Source organism: Bacillus rossius, chromosome 14, assembly GCF_032445375.1.
Source record: "Bacillus rossius redtenbacheri isolate Brsri chromosome 14, Brsri_v3, whole genome shotgun sequence".
Classification (NCBI taxonomy): Eukaryota; Metazoa; Arthropoda; class Insecta; order Phasmatodea; family Bacillidae; genus Bacillus; species Bacillus rossius.
The window spans coordinates 24,997,744-25,019,690 of record NC_086341.1 but is presented as its reverse complement, the minus strand read 5'-3'; the positions used below and the strand labels follow the sequence as shown (position 1 = coordinate 25,019,690).

The following is a 21,947-nucleotide window of genomic DNA, read 5'->3' as shown; positions in this document are numbered from 1 at the left end:
CTGATGGCACCATCGCCTTACCCTGTGAACATTTTCACTTAAAAAACTTTAAACTTATCTTGCTGCAGTGACACATTCCACGTTGACGAATCCTACCCAGTACATAAACCTCTTCAAACTGGTTTTTTCGTAAGTTTCATTTTTGTATCACAAATTTTAAGAGATTGAAAATTGCTAATCTGGTGTTTTTCACAAACATTTATATGTATGGAAATTATGATGCTGAATCTTTTAAAAAACTATGCTTACAGCCACATTCACCATGAAATGATGGCATAACTGCCAGTTACAATGAGCCGCTAATGGGAAGACTGGATGCCGCCTGTGTGTGAAGGAGACGATGCGTCTGACGTATTGGTCGGTGTCTCGACACAAATGCTACGTGTTTTCACCCCTCTAACATGCAAAAACACTTCAGAAAAACAACAACTTCAATAGATGACTGGAACAGAGCATCGTAAAAGGAATTAGGTGCCTAAAAATGTACAAGATGTTGTGAAGCTATAAAAAAAATTTCTGTGATGTTCCTCTGTGCAAGAGCTTCCCAAACACTCGACTGTGAGGCAGTGCCGTGCCACTGAACATTTCAGATCGCTTCAAACAATGATCAGGGTGCAAAAAATGGCCGGCAATAAAGATATACGTAACAGTTTTTTTCATGCTCTTTTAAAATGTATTTTTATTGCTGGGACTAAGTAATGTGTAATTAAAATTGTCATAAATCATATTTCTATGTTCACTAGTTTAACATACATGTATTGAATACCTTCAAGTTAGTGAGCAATGGCAAAATATACAGACAGTCAGGTGGACCGCGTTGTTTTTTCAGGAAACTGCTCTATGCAACCAAATATTATGTCCTACCCATTTAAAAAAATTACACGTTTTGAGACTACTTGTAATGAAGCTGTTACACATTCATAATTTACCCCCCCCCCCCCTAACCCCCCCCCCCCCCCAAAAAAAAAAAATAGAACTCAGTAAATATGACTTTCTTACTCGGTGACAGAAAAACCTCCAACTAGTTTCTTCCTAGCAACGAAGCAGTTGCCACACATGCTGACAAAACTACGAGCAAGTCACACGTTACCAATCCCTGTGTTTATCGTACAAAGTACAGCTCCAGCAACTCTTACGCCCACAGTACAAAGTGCTGCTACATCGTATAAAACTGCACAAAAGCCATCTACAAAAGCAGTCTAGAAAAGTAAACTCTCTAAAAATATGTTCAAGCGTTATGCTTTACGTATAACTATCTGTTAAGAACACTGCTTGAACTGAAGATCATGTCAAATATATATGTATATTATATATTTAGATATCCACGTGCTACACAACACACATGCCACCTGTAGGTTTACAAAAGTACAAACGTTGCGCACGGCTGCGTCGCTAGAGACGCTAGAGACGGTGCAAAAGACACGCACTCATCTCGACGGGAGGTCATTCAGGTGGCATGTGTGTGATGTGTACAGTCTTCTATGTAACACTGCCTAGCTGCATGTAACTTATATTCATATTTTTACCCATAACACCAAGGAACTACTATATTTAACATCTCACATATCACAATCACTACTCACTACAAATTAATTTGTACACTAATTGGCTAGGCTCTATAAACAGCCACTTTAAAATGAAAGATGTACATTTCTCCTACTCCTAGATAACCACAGTTAACACTATTCAAACTGCAATATTTTCACTGCTTCGTTAACACATATTTTTTTTTATCAAGCAACACTCAAGCTTATCACATAAAACTAGTAGTTATGCATAACCATATTAGAGAGCACATCCTGCTATGTACTGAGCAGCAACAACAGTCACATACACTATACACAATAAATATTTATTACAAACACTCTCCACAAAAAAAAAAACTCTACGCTGCACAGCATCCAAACCACTAATCTCGCTACAAAGTATAAATGAGTATTTCATAATTAGTGTTGTATCGAAATCTAGGAGATGGCAAGAAAGCAGCATCAAAGTCAACACACTCAAATCATTAAATAAAATAAAAAAGTTTATAACCCCATTTGCCACCATTTCGTCTTAAACTTAGTACACACTTGTCAAAATATTGATCATGTCAAGTATTTATAAATATTCACATAGTAAATATGAGACCCTTAACATACATACAAGTGATGCAATAACATAGGTAAAAAAAATTTTCTTGGATGTTCAAACATGCTTCGCTTTGCTAGTATCTCTGTATCTGCTGATTGCGAATATTAAAAGAAATGTTGGGAAAGGCAAAATCAGGTAGCAATCGTTGCCCAAGTATGATTGAAAAAAATACATCACGCAAAAATAAAATATTTCTTGATTATTTATTTCTGCGTTAAAATAAGAATTATTAAAAAATTATGAAATAATAAAAAAAAATTCTATGAGCAGGAAGCAAACCCTGACCGGCCCGCCGCTAGGCAAGAGACTTACCAACTAGGCTAGGCTGGCTCGCCTGGCGCGACGGAAAATGTACCGGTGTAAAACGTCCGTATAAAACTTTAACCGCCATTTTCGCGAAAACTAAGATGCATTGGACAAAACCCATTTAGCTTAGTACTCTGGGGGCCTCCCTCCACTACATATATAAGACCCATTAAAATCCGTTTGTACCATACTTGGTGGTCCCCTTGTAAGTTCCAACAGCAGCTAGGGCCTTTACAACTGTGATAAGACCATCAATACACTGTTGAGGCTTTTAGATCCTACCAAGCAAACACCCGACATGCAGATGTTTAATGTAAGCTGCCACAGCTAGATGTTCCGGTGGTGGGAGATGTGGCTATTGAGGCCACAAAGACAGCAAGCTTCACCGCAATGTGCTACAGAGAAACCCTCGGTAATGTTGGCCAGGAAGAGAGAACGGGTCGCAAGAGCTCAAACCACACTGGAATCCAAGAACAGATCTGTCACTGTGTAAAGGCTGTGTTCTGCGGGGGATAATGCCAGTTGTGGAGAGAGATGTTGCAACCGTCGCATGCAGCTCACGATGGGGTGTTGCATCGAAAAACAGGGTTGTGAGCTGGGAACCGGAGAAGAAACCATGGGCTATGGTTCACTGAATCCTCAGGTCCGGTTCGGGGATCAGAGAAGCTCGACAGCACAACCTGGCAACTGGACCGGACCCTCTGTATCTGACAGAGTGAAACCAGTGAGGTTGCAAGACTATTTGCAGAAGTAATGTAATGGGTCGAGACAAGATTTCATGGTTTTACTTTTATGCCAAATCTATTTATTCATAAAGTTAGCATAATATTAAAAAAATTGTGGCACTTAAATGTTTTGAATACTTATTTCACCAAAACAGCATAATTCGGAAACTGAGGTACAATTAACAGTTCTAAGCTTTAAAAATAAAAAAATATCTTTAGTACATACATTTTGGTACATACTTCATGCTAAATAAATTACGTTCATTAAATTGAACATATTAAAAAATTACATTTTGTGCGATTTGGGTTCAGATTTAATTAAAAATGCTGATCAACTTCATTATTATTATTTTTTAATTTTCATTCTTTATAGTGTAATAACTTGCATTTCGATGTTATATAGCATATTGACAAGCTTTCTGGTGTTACTTGGTTTCACCATATAATCCTGTCCGTAGTAATGGGGCTAAGAGTTGTGGATGGTGTTGTAACTGACTCATTTCTTGCAGTATGGTAGATAGCATTAGTGTGTGTCGACGTAATTGGCGGGGAAAATCTTTGAAAGGATGAAATGTAGCGTACTGAGCATAGGTTGGTATGTACTACGTTTAGTCAGTCCCGGGATGGAGGGAACTTATGCAATGTGCTTTTGCGGAGCTGGTTAATAAACTGGTGCCAGGCAACCGAGCACAGCAGGATGTTGTCGCAAATCATCACCGCAGTTTTTAACAACATTACCAGCAGATACGAGGCTAACAATCTAAATATTTGAATGACAACACTCATTATTGTGTAAAAATGGTAAAACCATTTTCATGTTTAAAAAAAAATCTCCACAAACAACTTCAAAAATACCACCATGATGTCACAAAAGTTTCTCAAGACTAATCATTTACAAACACATATTTCCAACTATATTACAGTACTCATTACCCCACACAAACACATAATTTCATGCACTATAGTAAATTATTTAAATGATGAAGAGCAGTGTAGCATGAGCTTGGATGTAAAAAATAATGTTACAACACATACTTATTAATAAGACAGGTTATCTTCATCACTTCAATCTAAATACTCCTTTGGTTTAGTTCCTGTTAGACCATTGATTCAATGTACATTCCAAAGTTGTATTACAATTGTTCTGTTCATTTGGTTGAAGTATTAAGGCCAGAGTGGGAGAATATGGAGTGATGGACAAAAAGTTCTCGACAATCTCCTCAACTTGCAGGGAAACAAAGGCACCACCTACAATGCTCACGCTAAAACAATTAACGGCGCAATTATAAACGTGATTATCATATTACATGGGATACCACTTTCACTAATACCTATCTCTGATGTAGCAATGAGGTACTTTTGTGTACAATCTGCTTTGTAGTAATACTAAGAAAACAGAATTGATGGAAGTGTGGGACTTCAACAGTGATTTAATTTTTTATTTAATTCCTACAACAGGTTACACGATAAAACAAAAGAGGGGGGGGGGAGAGAAACCAGAGAAGTTAACAAACCAAATTTTACTATGCACACAGTTATACTTCATGTGCTTGCAATATGACAAAAACACAAGGAGTATGCTTTTATCTGTATGACAATTTCAATTTTCTGCAGTGATGGTAGACAACAAAAAATAAAATTTTCTCTTTAGCTGGATTGGTATTCAAAAAAAATTTGCATGACTTATTATGAAGAAAGATAAAATTTGAATCACAAAAACTAAGGGAATAAATACCTGTACTATAAACTTGCTATTTATAAAATAAACTTAACAGGCACGAATTGGCGACACTAAATATTTTTGTCACGTCTTGTACCCGATACACAAAAAATTCCTCTTTGCCAGTCGACTACTGTGACGGTGTCTTTCCCAGCATACAAAATACCTATATTTCAGAATATCACCTTCTTTTCAATTTACAATGAAAATATCACTGAACATAGTTCCAAGACATGTTTTTTCGCCAGAATTTCCATTGCTTACTGTATCTGATGGAATCACTAGCCAAATAATTGTAGCTCCATCGTTTTGATTTGCATGCCTCCCTACGATCAGCCACCTCCTCATTGGAGTGCCGTGCAAACTGACATTCTGCAGTAACACACTTTCCACTTTCACGAATGTATCAACGTAAGTATGAGCTAATGTCTCGCATGCAGATGCCATTTTCACATTTCATGCAACTAAACAAAACATGAATTAGGCAAAATTCAAAATTCTCTTCAAATCTCATTTAAGTTTTTTTTTAATGATTGATTCAATATTTACTGCCCAATTGGAACAATTTTTTTTAAACATTTCAAAATTAATGTCATCAATTTTGACATTTTTATTACAATATTTAAATAGCTAAAATTTTCTATGTTTTTAATATGTTTTACATATGATTTGAATCACAGTAAAAAATAATAATTTTAATTTAATAATCTTGTTCTGAAAAATATCTTACTTACAGAAATATTTTTTATATTTAAAAGGATAGGTTACCTTGTTATGAGACTTCATTAGAAGAAATCTAAGTACACGTATGTTCATACAATAATTGGAGGTTTGTATCCACCTTAAACCCACCAAAGTTGTTACGTATAAGAAATGTGTTCTATATTAGTCAGTTTGTTTTGTGACTGTGGAATGTGTAAATGGTAAAATCTGAAGAGATAAAAAAGCACTGGTTCATGAACCTTGACTTCAATACACGCAACATGTTTTCGCTAACATTATCTTCATTTACACTAATTTCTAGAATGTCTGTCTGCTTTTCATCATTTAAATAAAGTTACTTAGCTAACAGGAAAATTTTAACACAAGATTTCCAAACTGAAAGGTTTAATTTAATAAAATATTTATATTATAATAATATCAATGCTTATAAAATAACTAAATCTACCAAACAAACAAATAAAAGCTTATGAGATAAAAAAAAAACTACATAATATAGGAATACCAATATGCACACTTAATAATTAACAGTACAAAAATATTTTTTAAGTCATGATCTAAGAATGTAGTAATAAACTAACTTAACTACAACTACTAACAGCAATATCTAAAAGCAGTTTTAAAATGGAAATTCAAGTAGTTCAAACTTTTAAAACATAGATTTTAAACATTTCACAGACAAGAACACAACAAATGCATAACAAACTTACTTGACTCGGAGGTCAGAGAACAAATAAATATTTTAAGTACTACAAACCCAAAACACACAAGTAAAATTTTATCAACCTTAAAAATTATATCAACTGCAAGCAACCTCTCACCTCAAAAACACACAGTAACATAGAATTTTATCAGTTGCAAAAAATGTACAGACTTTTATTCCAGTATCTGTCATGTAAAAAAAAAAATCTTTCTTCAGATGCAAAAATCTTACCATGTTAAAAAGAATCAAACACAAATTAAATTTTTCCCAATATCCCAATCATGTTAAAATGAATTTCTGTGAGAAATTACCTGCATTATTTTAACAAATACACTGTCTATTTACTAATTTCTAACTATAATTTTTTTTTAAACTATACAAACTAATGAAAAATATTATAAATAAATTGAACGGATACCAACATACTTTCATAATGAGACAAGCCATATTCTTACAAAACAAAAATTAAAGACTGGAGAATTTTTTCAGCAAAAAAAAAAAAAATTTAGATTCTGATCAGCTTCCAGAATATTAAAAACACTACTGATTTTTATGCTGCAACCCTTTTGCTTTAACAAAAACCCAGCAAAGAGGTTGTGTATTCAATAAATACAAAACTGAGAGTGAAAACAATAACAGAGTGAAACAATTTAAATACCTTTTAATAAAGTTTTCTTACAACTTTATATATTAAACATAATATGAAAAATACCTAATATTCGAATGGATGTGCCGATATTTATGTTAAAAAGTTAACCGTATAAACATTTTCAGATATAATTTCCACATGATTTAAATGGACAGTCTCCAAATATTTATATTTAATGTTTTTAATAAACTAAAGTGAGGTGTCAAATAAATAAAATGCAAGTGAGCAAAAGGCCACTGCACTGTTATAGTTTTTCTTTTTTTCAAACTTTATCTTGACATTGTGACCGGAAGACACCCTGGATAAGGTCCAATTTGTTACCATTCTGTTTTTCCTATAGTAAAAATAGGATGAGAAAAAACAGTGGATAAGCACCATTTTGCATAAAAACGTTTCTCACAATTTTCTACTGTTAAGTCACTAAATCTGTGTGTATATAAGTTTCTATTAGTAACGTAAAATAACCAAGAAAAATGCCACTTTATTATGGCAGTGCTGCCAACTTACAGGCAAACCCATCAGTAATCATATTCATACAACCACACACGCGTAAAACCAATTCGATGAAGTTTACGTCAAATACTAGACTGTACAAAATAACACTCTTTATGATACAGTAAATCTAATTCATTAATAATTTTTAGAAGATAAATATACAGATTTGCAAACCATTTAATGTTTCAAATGCTAAAATATTTTTCAGTTTTAATAATTTAAAAATAAATGTTTGCAAACCACTTAATGTTTAAAATGCTAAGTTTCAAGATTTCTAAATAGTTAAATACTTTTTAAAAAGTTTACCGTCCTTTTACTGTACGAAATGCTGATACAAACAATATTTCAGGCATTTCATTGATTTTCTCTGTCTCCGTAATAAATAAATAATGCTCCATAATTTCGTAACTGGGTGATTAAATCAACAATAATTACATAAAATCCATAAAACTTGGCAGCACTGATTATGGCCACAAATGCATTAGGTCACACTATTTTAACTTCAAAATCTCATATTCGAAAAGATACATAACGAAATGCCATTTATTTTTCACTCAAAATACTAAGTAAAATGTTTCTTGTTGGAGTAACTGCATGTTAGCAATAACAAAAAAAAGTATCCTTTAACAATCATAATAAACATTTTAAAAAAATGCTAGGTTTCATGTGCAGCAGTGTAGTTTACTTTAGCACGTGATTAACGTAGTTAATTTTTAATTTTAAGCATTAATTAAAAAACACTATAATAGGACAAAAATTTATTTCATTGTGCTTTTTACTAAATGTTCTTTGCTGTATAAATGTGGATATGGCAACAAGCATTTGGTAAAGCATCACTGGATGGGGGAAGGCCCTTAGCATTTTGCATTTCACTGCAAAACTTTATAAAAAAAAAACTAAATTTTAGATTATAAAAAACTTCAGAAACATGCCCACATCCTTACCATACATGCAAATATGTTTGCATTTCATTTGGATGAAAATTTTTTCTCAAACAATATAATACTAGTATACACTCATCTCAAATTCATTGAGTATTTCCAAATTTTATTAACATATCTATACCTATAGTACCAAATATTAAAAAACTAAAAATGTGAGCAAGTCTTTCAGCGCTCACCTGTGATGTGTCAACACTAGGCCTGTGTGAATATTCAAATTTTCGAATATCAAAACGAATAGTTTATTATTTGTATTCGATTCGATTTCGAATACGAACACTTCGAAAAAACGAATATTCAGTCATTTACGAAAAAGGCTGAACGGGATCACTGAAACCGGGAAACATTTGGGGATCACGGAGGTTTCTCTCGTTGGGCGGGGGCAAAAGTTCCGCTGGATTTTTGTAATGTTTTAGAGTTATGTATGTGGAGTTATTCCATTACATCTGGCCACGTAAAGCCCGTTTGAACGGAGCGATAACTAACGTATTTTATGTAGAAGAATGTCGTCAGGTCGTTTAAAATAGATTTGAACTGTCAGCATACTGATAAAGATAAATACGTGTCTGTAAAATCCACACAACCGGGGTGTTATAGGTGACAGTATTCAGATTAGAGGGTGAAACATGGTTTGTCGACACTGTAATTTCGTTCCAAACGTGACGGCGAAGAGAAAGAAAATTGTACAGACCATGTGGAAAACATCTGGCCGCATACTCACAGCAAAGACTCCAAAAGCCTAACATGCTATGTCAATGTTTTTCAATAGGATAATACACAGTAAACGACCGGATTCAGGCGGGAAACCCCCCCCCCTCCCCCTTCATAACCTTCCCAAATTCCTCGCGTAGTGACAGCTCAGGCAATTATCCTGTTCCGCGCGTCAAAAAAAAACTCTTGCCAAGAACTTACTTAAAAGCTTGCGATCACGTTACATGGTGTACCAAGATTGTGAAGTAAATGCGTTTTCTATGATGGTAGATCCACGGTTAAAAGATTCACTAATTGAGGATGAAAAATATATATATATATATGGGTTGAAAATTTGTGCAGGGAGGTATGTAAGCTGTGTAAGCTGAACACAGTAGCTGAAACTATAACTGAGACAAGTGAGGCTACAAGTGAAATGCCTATTAAGAAGTCATCTCTGTGGGCCTACGTGAAACCTTCAACAGCAACTCAGTCTACGCTTGCAAGCTACGAAGAAACTATCCAAGGAGAAGTAAACGGATATCTGGCAGCACCCTTAATCCCAAAGAATGAAAATCCTTTCAGTTTCTGGTCAGAGAAGGGGCGCACTTGTTTCCGAAACATAGCTGTGGTAGCAAGAAAGTACTTGCCTATACCTGCCACACAAGTGTGCAGTGAGAGACTTTTCTCAACAGCTGGCAACATTGTGACGTGTAGAAGAGAGAGTCTACTCCCCGAAAATGTAGAGCAGCTTGTGTTTCTCCACAAAAATTTAAATTAGCTAATATGTAGTGATGTGACAAGACTCTTTTTAATACGAACTAATTATAAAATTGGAGAACCTTAAAATTTTAAGTACTGTCAGTTTTTTTGATTCTACATACATTGTATCAGTAAATATGAACCTGTTATCATATTGTAATGTGATGTGATATAACATGTTTTATGGGATTTCAATTCTCATTCCAATTATTCGAACTCAATATTCGTATTCGAGAATAATTTGGTATTCGTATTCGAATTCGATTCGAACTAAAAAACTGATATTCGCACAGGCCTACCTAAAGCCTAACATCGGTAATGATGTGGTTCATGTTGCAAATAAACTTATAATACGAAACTCAAGACACAAAAAAAACTATAATTCTTTAAAATAATGCTGTGTGTGATATATATCAATCAATAAAATATTCACTTTTCAATTAAACACCAATACTGGACGCAAATTACACACTTTCTGCGCCTGCCGCGAGAATTCACTGCCTGAAACGTAAACATTGCTTGCCACCATCACACACAGATGGTAGCATGAAACAAACTGAAATTTTAAACTATTAGAAATGACTCCAATAAAAGCAGAAAATACTTAAACTCATAATCCCCGGCTTTGGGCCTGATTTTCGACAAGGAATTTTATTAAAATACTATCCACCTTGTTAAAATTCACTAAACAATACTTTGAAGTTTCCCCACAAGATAGAAGTTATATATCTATGGCATTACTAAAATATTAACCTGAAACATTTTAAAACCATATTATAACACTAAGTACATATATTTATATTTGCTTGGTTTTTTTTTTCTTCCTTAAACAACTGAAATCAGTCTGTAAATGCTTCCTACAAACAAACTTTAACCTTACAGAGCTGATTCAACATTATTATTATATTATTATATTGTAATGTTATTAAAGAAATTTTTAAAAAAAAGCAGTGCCAAGATTTGTACCATGTCCCTTGAGTTTCACAAGCAAGCACTCTATCGCTGTCCTATCAAGCCAATTGAGAATGTGGGATGTGAGAATATGTATTGCAATCACTGTAATGCCAATTTCTTAGGTATTTTAGAACTCCAGATTACTTTTTACTATGACTATTTTAGTTTACAAAATATTACGGGGTAGTGTCACTATTATTAAGTTTTATTTGGCACACCAATACGTTCGGTATGTACCCTAACATTAACGAAAGTGACTATACACTGGTTTATGTTGCTTCACGTGGGTTCACCATCCCGTTCATCCACTTCCGTTCCATTTCCACAAAATTACTCATACTAAACAAAAACACATTCGACTGTAAAAATTATTTAGTAGTTGGAAAATTGAATAGACTGTATAATTTTAAGGTTGTACAAATTTTCGGTAATGGTATCAATACCAAAAAATTCCAAACATTCATATTCAATTCTCATAAATTCTTTTGATGAAAGTAAATAAGTATAAAGTTTTTGTGATGAAGAAAGAATTCAATACCAAATGAATGATCATTTAGTTCATTTGAAAAACTATTAATTGTACTAGTTAGGAGTAAATGATATCTAAGAAAAAGACTAAATATTTTAAATTTTAACTATAAATTTCAATAAGGAAATGTCAAGCAAAATATCCATCCAGTTGTATAAGATGATGCTGTGTTAATTCTTGAAATATAATATGTTTCTAAATGTAGGGAGACCTCAAATACCTACCTCGAATATAAGACTATGTCAAATATAAGATGAGTTTGATATCAATCTCAAATGTAGGGAGTCATGGAACAAAAGAGGATATTTAACATAAGATAGGTAACCTTGATAAAAAAAACCACCTTGTCCATAAGACAACTGCGAATGTAAGACACACACTAATATAAGGCGACTATAACTAGGATGACCTTATATAAGATATTTTCAAATATAAGGCAACTAGTGATTCAAAATTACTTCAAAACTAGTTAATATTTCACTGTGATCAATTAAAGTATGAAATAATGTTTGCTATTCATTTCAGTCTCTCAAAATTTCATGATTGCTTAGCTTTAGTTTGAAAAAAAATGATTGCCTTGTAAATAAAATTTCTATTTAATCTGCAATTTTATGTAAATAGATTATACAAATTTTTGAAGTGTTTACTGAAAATAAAATAATGTGTATTCAAGATAAATTAGATTAATATTTTCTCCATGTTACAAAAGAACAGGGGGCTTTATCAAAATATTGAATAATGTCTATTAATAACTAATAAGTTAATACAAAGGAAGAATATTCATAAGTATTTACATTTATTTGATGCTCTCAAAATATAATTATTTTTTTGTTTCATTATACAAGAGGTATTTGCACAACCCCATATAATTTAATTAATTTAGCTAAAAGTTTTCAGATGTATGACAAAACAATGAATTTTCTCCAATCTAGAACTATATGTATAAATTTTAATATTCACAGAGAAAAAAAAACCTAATGCATTTTTTTGGCCAATCACCCAAAATTAAATCACCTCACAGATATAAAAAAATTATATTTGAAGCTAATTTAGTAATTTCTACTACATACTATAAATGATAATAAATATAAATTTTTTACTAAAATTCTACAAAAAAATAAACAGATTAAAAATTATCTTGTGACACATTTTACAAAGTACAACTAACTTCAAAATAGGAACACACCAAAATAATAAGGTATTTATATCGTCATGTACAAACAAGTTGAAAAAAAAATTAAATTAGGGCAATAGCATGATTTCTGATGCATAGGTTTGTTTGCTAAGCCATAATGGTTCACAAATCAGTATTGAAATGGTATGGTCAATTAGTATGGAGGGTTATCATTCAAGCAGTGATGCCCAAGTCGAAAAATAATTTCATAATTTTATAATTTATTTTACAATTTCACAATCTCTATTTTAGTACTTAAAGGTAGTAGACACTACCAAACAGAACTTAAGTATAATATTTATCTCTGAAATTGCACAAAATAACTGTTATGAATATATTTTTTTGCACCATGATAATATTGCACATGAGTCAAAAACTGTTTGCAAAATGGCAAAACTGAACTACTGCAATTTAAAAAAAAAATATTCTTTTATACAACTTTAGATTCCAAAAGCACACATGTATAAGCTTGTAAAGTTGTAAACTTGTTTGAACAAAATCTTAACATTCTTCTCAATTACAAGATGCATGACTATATCCATTGACTTAATTCTACATACATTAACTTTAAGACATACAGAAGTTTAAAGCAAGAGTTTAAATAGTTGTAATATATGCAAAGAATGAGAAACAAATTATTGACTTATACAAGTCTTAAACTGACTTCATGTGATATGATAGCATTAACACCACTCAAACTGGATGTAATGATCACATTGAGATAATGAAGTAATCTGGCAACAGGATATACTGAAAAGATCATCAAAATTTATTTTTCTGTAGAAATCTTCACAAAAATTTTTATGACCAAAAATTTACATGTAATTATAACATAACAATTAAAGAGAAGGACTTAGTATCATTACTATTTTGTCATAGACACATCCATTTTACTGTTTCACTACCTTTGATAATTATCAAACCTTCTCTCTTTATGAACAACCAATTGTAATTTGAGGAAAATGGTGCATTTGGTCAACCAACTTAACAATACATCAGTACCTACCCCTATTATAATATTTTGTGAAGGAAAATCATGGGCTTAACTTGTAAATGGAATCAAGAACAAAATGTTACTACACATCAATGCACTGCATCACTACTAAAACCATTTTGCAGCAAAGGTATCTAAAATCAAACAATTTATTTTGGGCCTCACTGCCTGAAGTCAGGTACTTAAAACCAAAACACCCAATGACACACACGCAAACGTTACTACAACACTATTATATTCACCAACACTTACAATTCATTCAACTCTTGCTTCAAGTTGCGACTCAATACGTAAAATACTACTTACTGTTCATCACAGACGAAAATAAATGGAACTAACAGACAGGTATTTGCTGATTAAGGAAATATTACCTACCAACCTACACAAACAACTTAAAACAATTTTAATAACAAAAAGTAAAGAAAACACATAATCACAACCATGATTTTTACTGTATTATATAGATATATACCTCAACTAATCACACACTTATCAAAACCAAATTTTAAAAAAGAAAAAAAGAATAAAAACATAGTACATATATTTAACATTGCGAGATTCCACATATTAGTTGTACATTTTCAACAGGGCCATCAACTAACTTTACATACTATTATATGCTGGTGAACAACGAAAGTTCATTTATAAATAACATTTACAGTCATTACAAAATTAAGTCTATACAGCACATCTTTAAAGCAGTCACCTTTATCTACAACTATGAACAGATTTATTTGATCGCATAGGTTTATTATGTTTCTGTGATATAAAAATTAAATTCCTGAAACATTGCAACAACTGTCAAAAAATAAGTGTAGCCAATATGTATGTTGTATTTCTGCAGTTAATGAACCCTGATATGATCACTTTAAGTTCAGTATTTTTTTTTTAATTCACACCTAAGGAGTGGGAAGATAAGCTCTCACAAAGACATTAAATATAGATTGCCACTATGATGTCAATTAACAATGTAAAAATACGTAAATAAAATCTTTAGAGAGTTGGATTTTGTTCAATGAACTGCATTAAAACCAAGTTCAAGGTATGTACTACTATATTTTACTACATAATAAAAATAGCAGCAACTAATTCATTAACTAAATCAAGGTTAATAATTGAAAATCATAATTTTAACTACACTCCATTAAAAAAATCATGGAGAAAAAAAATTAATGGAAAATATTACAAGGTATTTTGCTAAAATTGGTTTATAAATGCATCTCATCAACTTAAGAAAAACTATAATAAACATTCAACACAATTATAGGTACTTTGGAAAAAGCTAATCAAGTTTTTCCTCGCATAAAAAAAATATTAGTGTTGGGTACATTCCTAAAAATGAAGATTCCAGTTTCTTTTTTTAAAGTATTCCCATTCCATCAAATTTCATTATCTTAAGAAAATGCTTATTAAAATCAGCCTTCTGATTAATATAGGTATTTGGATACAAAAAAAAAACCTGTAAGTTGTTTTGCAAATGTCATTACAAATTATGTTCATTTCACTTACAATTATCACAGATAGCATACAGATTTAAAAGCTTAGGCATTAGAATTTTGGTTACCTGAGAACCTAAAATAAATTAGTTTGTGTGTGCAAGTATTGTTTTTGTTAGATAATAAAACTAAAAGTATTGTATTTTAATTTTAAAATTTTAAACGCAACAAATCAGTAACATAAATTACGTTATATAAATTTGTTTCTTTTTATATAGTGACAAAACTCAATTTGATATTTAATTTATAAAAGGGGTGAACCTTACTAAAACAACACAATTAACCATTAAATTTTATTGGAATTGTAATGACACTTGTTGGAAGAGGATTATTTAAAATTTGTATATTCATAATTTTGCTGTAAATTATTATTAAGTAGTGTTTATTAATTTAGGAATTTTAACTTTTAATCTACATTGTTTTAAATTAAGTGCAATAATAGAACTGTCTTCATCCTAATGTATAAAATGATAATTTGATAATATTTCAGATTAATTGGATGGATTATTTACTGAATGAACAAAGCCCTGCATAATAAATCAAACAACACAAACAAATTGGCCCAACACCTCTATTAAACAACTAAAAACGTATTAATCAGATGAAATCATTGTCTGGAGTTATCAACAAATAAATTTTGATATAATAACTTGCAATTTTGAGGTTTTACTACAGATAAAATATTGACTAGCTTTGATTCCAAAACCATTTCATTCTGAATTATATTCTATTGAAATCAACCCAACAAAAAATATCTAAAATATTTCAAGTTTGTTAGTTAAAGTGCTGTCAAATTGCAGTTAATATCAGTTGAAGAAGTAGGAAGAAATTCCTGTAAATAAATGGAAATAGATAACAATTCAGAAAGCTTGCTAGCTATGATGTTGTTTAGCATTAAAAACTAGCAGACTAAGACATCAAACTATTGTAAGTGAAATTAAATTTGGCACAGTTTAGTAGTAATCACATGAAATAATTACAACTTTATTTTTTTAATATTAATTTGAAAAGTTTTAGAATTGAAACATAAAAAAATAATTTTGAAAAGGGTTTCAACATCAAGGCAGGCAAGACCAAAATACTTCTCTTTCCATTACTACACAAATTAAGTCTGCAACACCAGTAGATATATTTAAAATTATTTAAAAAAAAAAAAAAATTATGCAGAAACAACACTTTCCTTTTATGTGTCATAGTAATAGTTTATAGAAAATGCATTGCATTGTTGCTGGAGGGATGCACTTACAGGTTATGTGTTATAGTTACACGAAGCCAGTACGCACAACAATGACGCTACAATATTTTATAATATGGCTTGGTAGTTACGCGAGAGTACAACATACATACTGCAGGGCGAGAGGTAGATTGTCCTATCCTAAACCTGGTTCGTGAGCAACGAGAGTGAGTCCGGCAGGAGCGTTAGACCGGCTCGTCCTCGCCGTCCTGGGACGTCTGGTAGGGGTCGTCCAGCTGCTCCTTCTTGACCCGGCACAGCGCTCCGAAGTGGTCGGCGAAGCGGCCCACCACCAGCGAAGTGGCGCGCCGCTCGCGCAGCACCAGGTTCCGCTTGAGCCCCCGGTTGGCAGTGTCGATCTTGGTGACGCAGCTCTTCCACTGCTCCTCGAACTCGGCGGGGGGCAGCCCGCTGAAGAAGTGCAGCGTCTCGCGGATCAGCCGCACCTTGTGCACGTCGAACTGCTGCTTGCCCATCTTGCCGTTGACGTTGCAGAGCACGCGCTCCTCCGTCGAGAACAGGATCTTCATGAGGTCGCAGGCGAACTGTTCGAGGGTGCGCGCCTTGGCCCACGTGGCCAGCACTTGCGCGCGCGGCAGCAGGAAGGCGTACGGTAGCTTCTGGTAGGGCAGGAGCCCGGCGAGGCCTAGGTCCCCATCGCCTGCCAACGCCACACAACACGATAGGCCACGCCCCACACCCGACACTACATCACACCACAGGGGAACCATTCCCCTCCATTCTCACTGTTCCGTTACTGAGCCCGGCCAACATCAATACTCCTTACAATACTCCGTATACTTAAACCATTATTTGGAAATTATTGAATTAGTCTAAGATCCGAACTAGAAACGACCTTCACCCATCTGTTTAATGGATGAAAAGTATTTTATATCAAATTTAATATATTAGAAAATATATCTCGAGTGGGTTGTCTAAAAAATTCCTGGCCAGACCATGATTAATTAAAAATTGAAAAATTACTTTTTATAAATAATGCACTGATGAGTTTAACAAACCAATTTAATACCAACCGAAAGTATGAAGCCTATAGAATACACAAACGTTGGGTTGTCTATTTTTTTCCTGGCGTAACTACTGGGTTGGCAGGTATAAACAGGTAAATCGATAATAGTTATTTTCACCAATCTGTTTTTATTAAATAAATCTTATATCAAATTGAGCGCTATTTAATTTTGAATACAATGATATAGGGTTGTCTGTGAAAAGTCTGGCCTGAATGACAGTTGTCGAGTTTTGAAAGGTGAAAATTGTATGCATGTGGAAACTTGTGACGAAGAGGTCCGAGCCAAATATCCCGTGCAATAGAAGAGGACGCAGCATTGTAGCAGAGTCAATACTCATAAAAATTAGTTCAACTAATGCTACAGAAATACATTTAATATTCTACCGCTATTTGTCACCCTCGATCAAAGATTCTGAACGTCAAGGTCGAAAGGAGTTCGATATTCCATATAAAATTTCAGGACCTCAACAAATTAGGCCAAATGATTTTTTAACAAAGCCTTAAAAATTATTGATTTAAAAAGGCTCTGTATAATTTTTAGCTGCTTACTGGGAGAACAAAAATTTGGCTCCAATAATCCAAAACAAATCAATATTTTTAACTGTTGAACATCAGTGCTACTCGTATCAAGTTCAGGATAATTACATTAAAAAAACTGAAGAAGTTGATTATACATGTTATCACGAAGAGGCGAATACAAGGATTATTTTTCACGTTTATAAAGTAGCACCAGGCTCAAGAATTTTAATAAAGGCTTCTGACACTGATATTTTGATTATTTTGCTGGTAAATAAGCACAAAATTTCACAGTCTGCAATTTGGGTGGCTAGTTCTGCGACTAAGAAACAACAAAACCAACACCTTGATTGCATTAACTGCATCGATTTAGCATTGGAATTGGGACCAACATTATGCCAAAGTCTATCTGCTTTTCATGCATACACAGGTTGTGATTACACAGAAGCATTTTACAATAAAGGAAAAATTAAACAGTTTCAAATATTTTCCAAGAGTGAAAAGGACCAAAAATATTTTTTAGATCATTAACTGATGAAGCTGATATCTTTATTGATGAAAAAATGGACATTGTTCAAGAGTTTACAGTCAAAATGTATGGCGTCAATCACTGCACCAGAGTGAATGATGCTAGACATAGAATTTTTATGAAAAATTATGCTGCGAAAGAAGACAGTGAAAAATTCTTAAAAAAAAATTAAAAGTTTCAACTCGAATACTATACCACCATGCTGGATATCCCTATAACAAAAAAATTTTAAAACCATTTTTGTTAATTCTATGTGGCTTAATGCAACAGACATTAAATGTGTGAAATTGCAGCCTGAAAACTGTGGTTGGCATTTTGATGAATATATGAAACCAACAGGATTTATTGGGACCCAAACGACAATGAAAATACAAGACATTGTCGAAATTACGGAAAATGAAGACGATTGTACTGAGTTCGAGGATCAACATTTCACTTCTGATGAATCAGATACGGAATAATTATTATTGATTGTAACTTTTTTCAATAATAAAGTTTTTGTATTAATTGTTCACAATATTTTAGGTTATATTTTAGGTTATTAACTACTCCAAAATAATGCTCAGTATTTACTAATGTATCGTTATCCTTCTCTGTTGCACGAATAAATAGCATACGCGCTCTCTTTCATTCAGCGGTCTCGTCGCACGCAGCTGTAATGTAGTGTCCTCTTTTATCGCATGGGATAGTTAGCTCGGACCTCTTTGTCGCAACTTTCAGCTGGCCGTCACGTCACTCTCAGCTACAACGCTGTGTCCTCTTCTGTCGCACTGGATATTTGGCTCGGACCTATATCATTGTATTTAAAATTAAATAGCGCTCATTTTGATATAAGATTTATTTATTAAACAGATTGGTGAAAATAACTATTACCGATTTACCTGTTCATACCTGCCAACCCAGTAGTTACCCCAGGAAAAAATAGATAACCCAACGTTTGTATATTCTATAGGCTTCATACTTTCGGTTGGTATTAAATTTATTTGTTAAACTCATCAAAGCAATATTTAATAAAAAGTAATTTTTCAATTTTTAATTAATCATGGTCTGGCCAGGAATTTTTTAGACAACCCACTCGAGATATATTTTCTAATATATTAAATTTGATATAAAATACTTTTCATCCATTAAACAGATGGGTTAAGGTTGTTTCTAGTGCGGATCCTCTGCTAAATGATACTACCAAATTAAGTCTTAAAGATTGTTTATACTTATCAAATGATCAAAGAATAACTTAAATAACAGGAAAATGTTTTGCGATACTGAAGCACCAAGAATGTAAAATCAAATAAAAGTTGTTTTTTTTTTTGGAGGAAAAACTAAGGCACTATTTTAGAAATTAAAATCTCATCATTGTTAGCACAGAATAAAAACTCAAAATTGTGTTTTATATTTCATTTTGTTCCCAAACTTCTAAGTCCCTAGATGATTGATTATAAATTTTAGTTCACAAACTGTAATTGAAAGGTTATTATTGGTCCTAACTAGCTATTGTGGATGTTTCATATCAATTCACAATCTTATCGTTACACCCCTGGTATTATTTTTGCTTTAATAAATTACTCGAAAGAAAAAAATATTCAACATCAATGTTTATAAAAGCAAATGGAAATAATTATTATTATTCACTCAGACACCTAAATATAAATAGTTCAAGGCTATCATGAACTAGCATGCATGTGTAACATCCATGTCAAACTAATTTTTCCAAATGAAATTAAGGTACTATATTACATCAAAATTTGTGATACTACATTTTATTGTGAGCTCAAATTTCATTCACTACAGTTGCAGAGTTGTAACCACTGTAAAAAAAAAAGTACTTAAACATGGCATTATCTTGCCACTTAAAATATACTAACTAAACCTTACATAACAGTTTTATTCATAGTCTAAAGCAATTGGTTTTTTTTAGTGAATTTGTAAGATTTTCTCATAAGTAAAGGAACTAAGCATCTCTTGTAAAACAATATTTCAAAAACCGGTATTGTTAATTTATTAAATGGAACACTGTTGTAACAAGAATTAATTACATGAACTATAATTTTTCTGTTGACTGTTTTGTGGACAGTTAATAAAAACAAAATCAAGTATTAATATTGTATTTTGGAAAAAATTAGTGTTTGCCTATATCTCCAATGTTACTTAACTACAGTCCTACTGCAATAATATATTTCAAAATAAAAATATCATTAACATGAGCAATAAATAGTTTACAGTTGAATTACGCTAAACATCACTATCCTACAACATCTGGGATGGACGAAGTAGTTTTTATGACTACTATACTTCCCTTTCACTGACGGAAATGTTAAGTTTTTGATTTTACCAGCCTTCAAACATATCAGTACTTTCATAGTTTTGTTTGCATTCTATTAATAGTTTTTGTATTTATTTTATGTAATTAAATATACTATTGCATGTGTAAATTGCATAAGTAAAGCAACTAAGCATCTCTTGTAAAACAATATTTCAAAAACTGGTACTATTGTTAATTTATTAAATGGAACACTGTTGTAACAGAAATTAATTACATAAACTATAATTTTCTGTTGACTGTTTTGTGGACAGTTAATAAAAACAAAATCGAGTATTAATATTGTATTTAACAGTATTCAAGTATTATTATTGTATTTAACAGGTGTATGGGGAACTTTGGATAATCAAAGTCAAATCAAAAACTCATTATGTCCTGCCTCAACAAAATTCAAAAACTGTATGCGGTTTCAAAATAATTCTTAAAAACAGAAAATTTTTTTAATTATACTTTAAATTGCAATTGAAGATGGTTTTCATGTCCCCTAACAAAAATTTTGTATTTACTTAAGTTCACTCTTATTCTCTTTATATCCTAAATCACAAAATAATATGTTTTATAATGTGCATTGCTATTAAGATATATATTATGGTTTATAATAATTACTTGCTTCTATCAGAGAGAGTACAGGATGGGATAAAAGTTCTGTATCTGTTTTGAAGGGCTATTAAAAAAACAGAGTAACTTACAGAAATGAGGTTTATTTTAATGAAATTAGTATACATCCCCCATTTGTTTTCATCCACCTCTGAACATCACATCAGGAAGATGATGGCCATCAGCAGTGATGCATTGATGAAGGCGATTTTGGAACTCTTCAACCGCTTATCGGCAAATAGGGGTATAGTGGTGATTTCCTCCCAAATTCGCATCTTCAGTTCTTCCAAGGTGTGAGGACAATGTTTTGAAAACCTTTTCCTTGAGGTGATTCCCCAAACATTCTGAGGGTGATGTGGGGGGAAGGGGGGGGGGGGCGCTCACCCTCACCGGATTTGAGCAACAGTAACTTCTTCCTGTGGAATTACCTCAAGAAAAAATGTTTTCAAAATATCGTCCCCACACCTTGAAAGAACTGATGACGCTAATTCGTAAGGAAATAGAATTGTGCCGAAAAGTGGTCAAAGAGTTCCATCTTGCTGATGTGATCTTCAGAGCTTGATAAAAAAAATCAATGTGAATGTATACTGATTCCAATCAAATAAACCTCACTTAAGTTACTCAGTTTTTTTAACAGCCCTTCAAAACTGATACACACTTTTTGCCCCACCGTATATATGTAAAATGACTTTGTACACACAACACATTCATAATGATAACTACAAAATATATA

At 32.5% G+C, this 21,947-nt stretch overlaps 1 protein-coding gene across 5 annotated transcripts in view; it reads right to left on the bottom strand.

The window, feature by feature from the left end:
• LOC134538728 (broad-complex core protein isoforms 1/2/3/4/5-like) overlaps positions 1-21,947 on the bottom strand; it is a 74,043-nt gene that overhangs the window by 10,583 nt on the left and 41,513 nt on the right. For 4 of the 5 annotated variants that reach the window (XM_063380186.1, XM_063380185.1, XM_063380188.1 and 1 more), the window contains exon 5: positions 12,113-16,889. The exons of the other annotated variant lie outside the window; for it this stretch is intronic. In XM_063380186.1, the coding sequence (XP_063236256.1) occupies positions 16,414-16,889 (476 nt within the window). In that variant the 3' untranslated portion in view covers positions 12,113-16,413. Of the gene's footprint in view, positions 1-12,112; positions 16,890-21,947 lie in introns of those variants that run through there. 5 annotated transcript variants of the gene reach the window in all.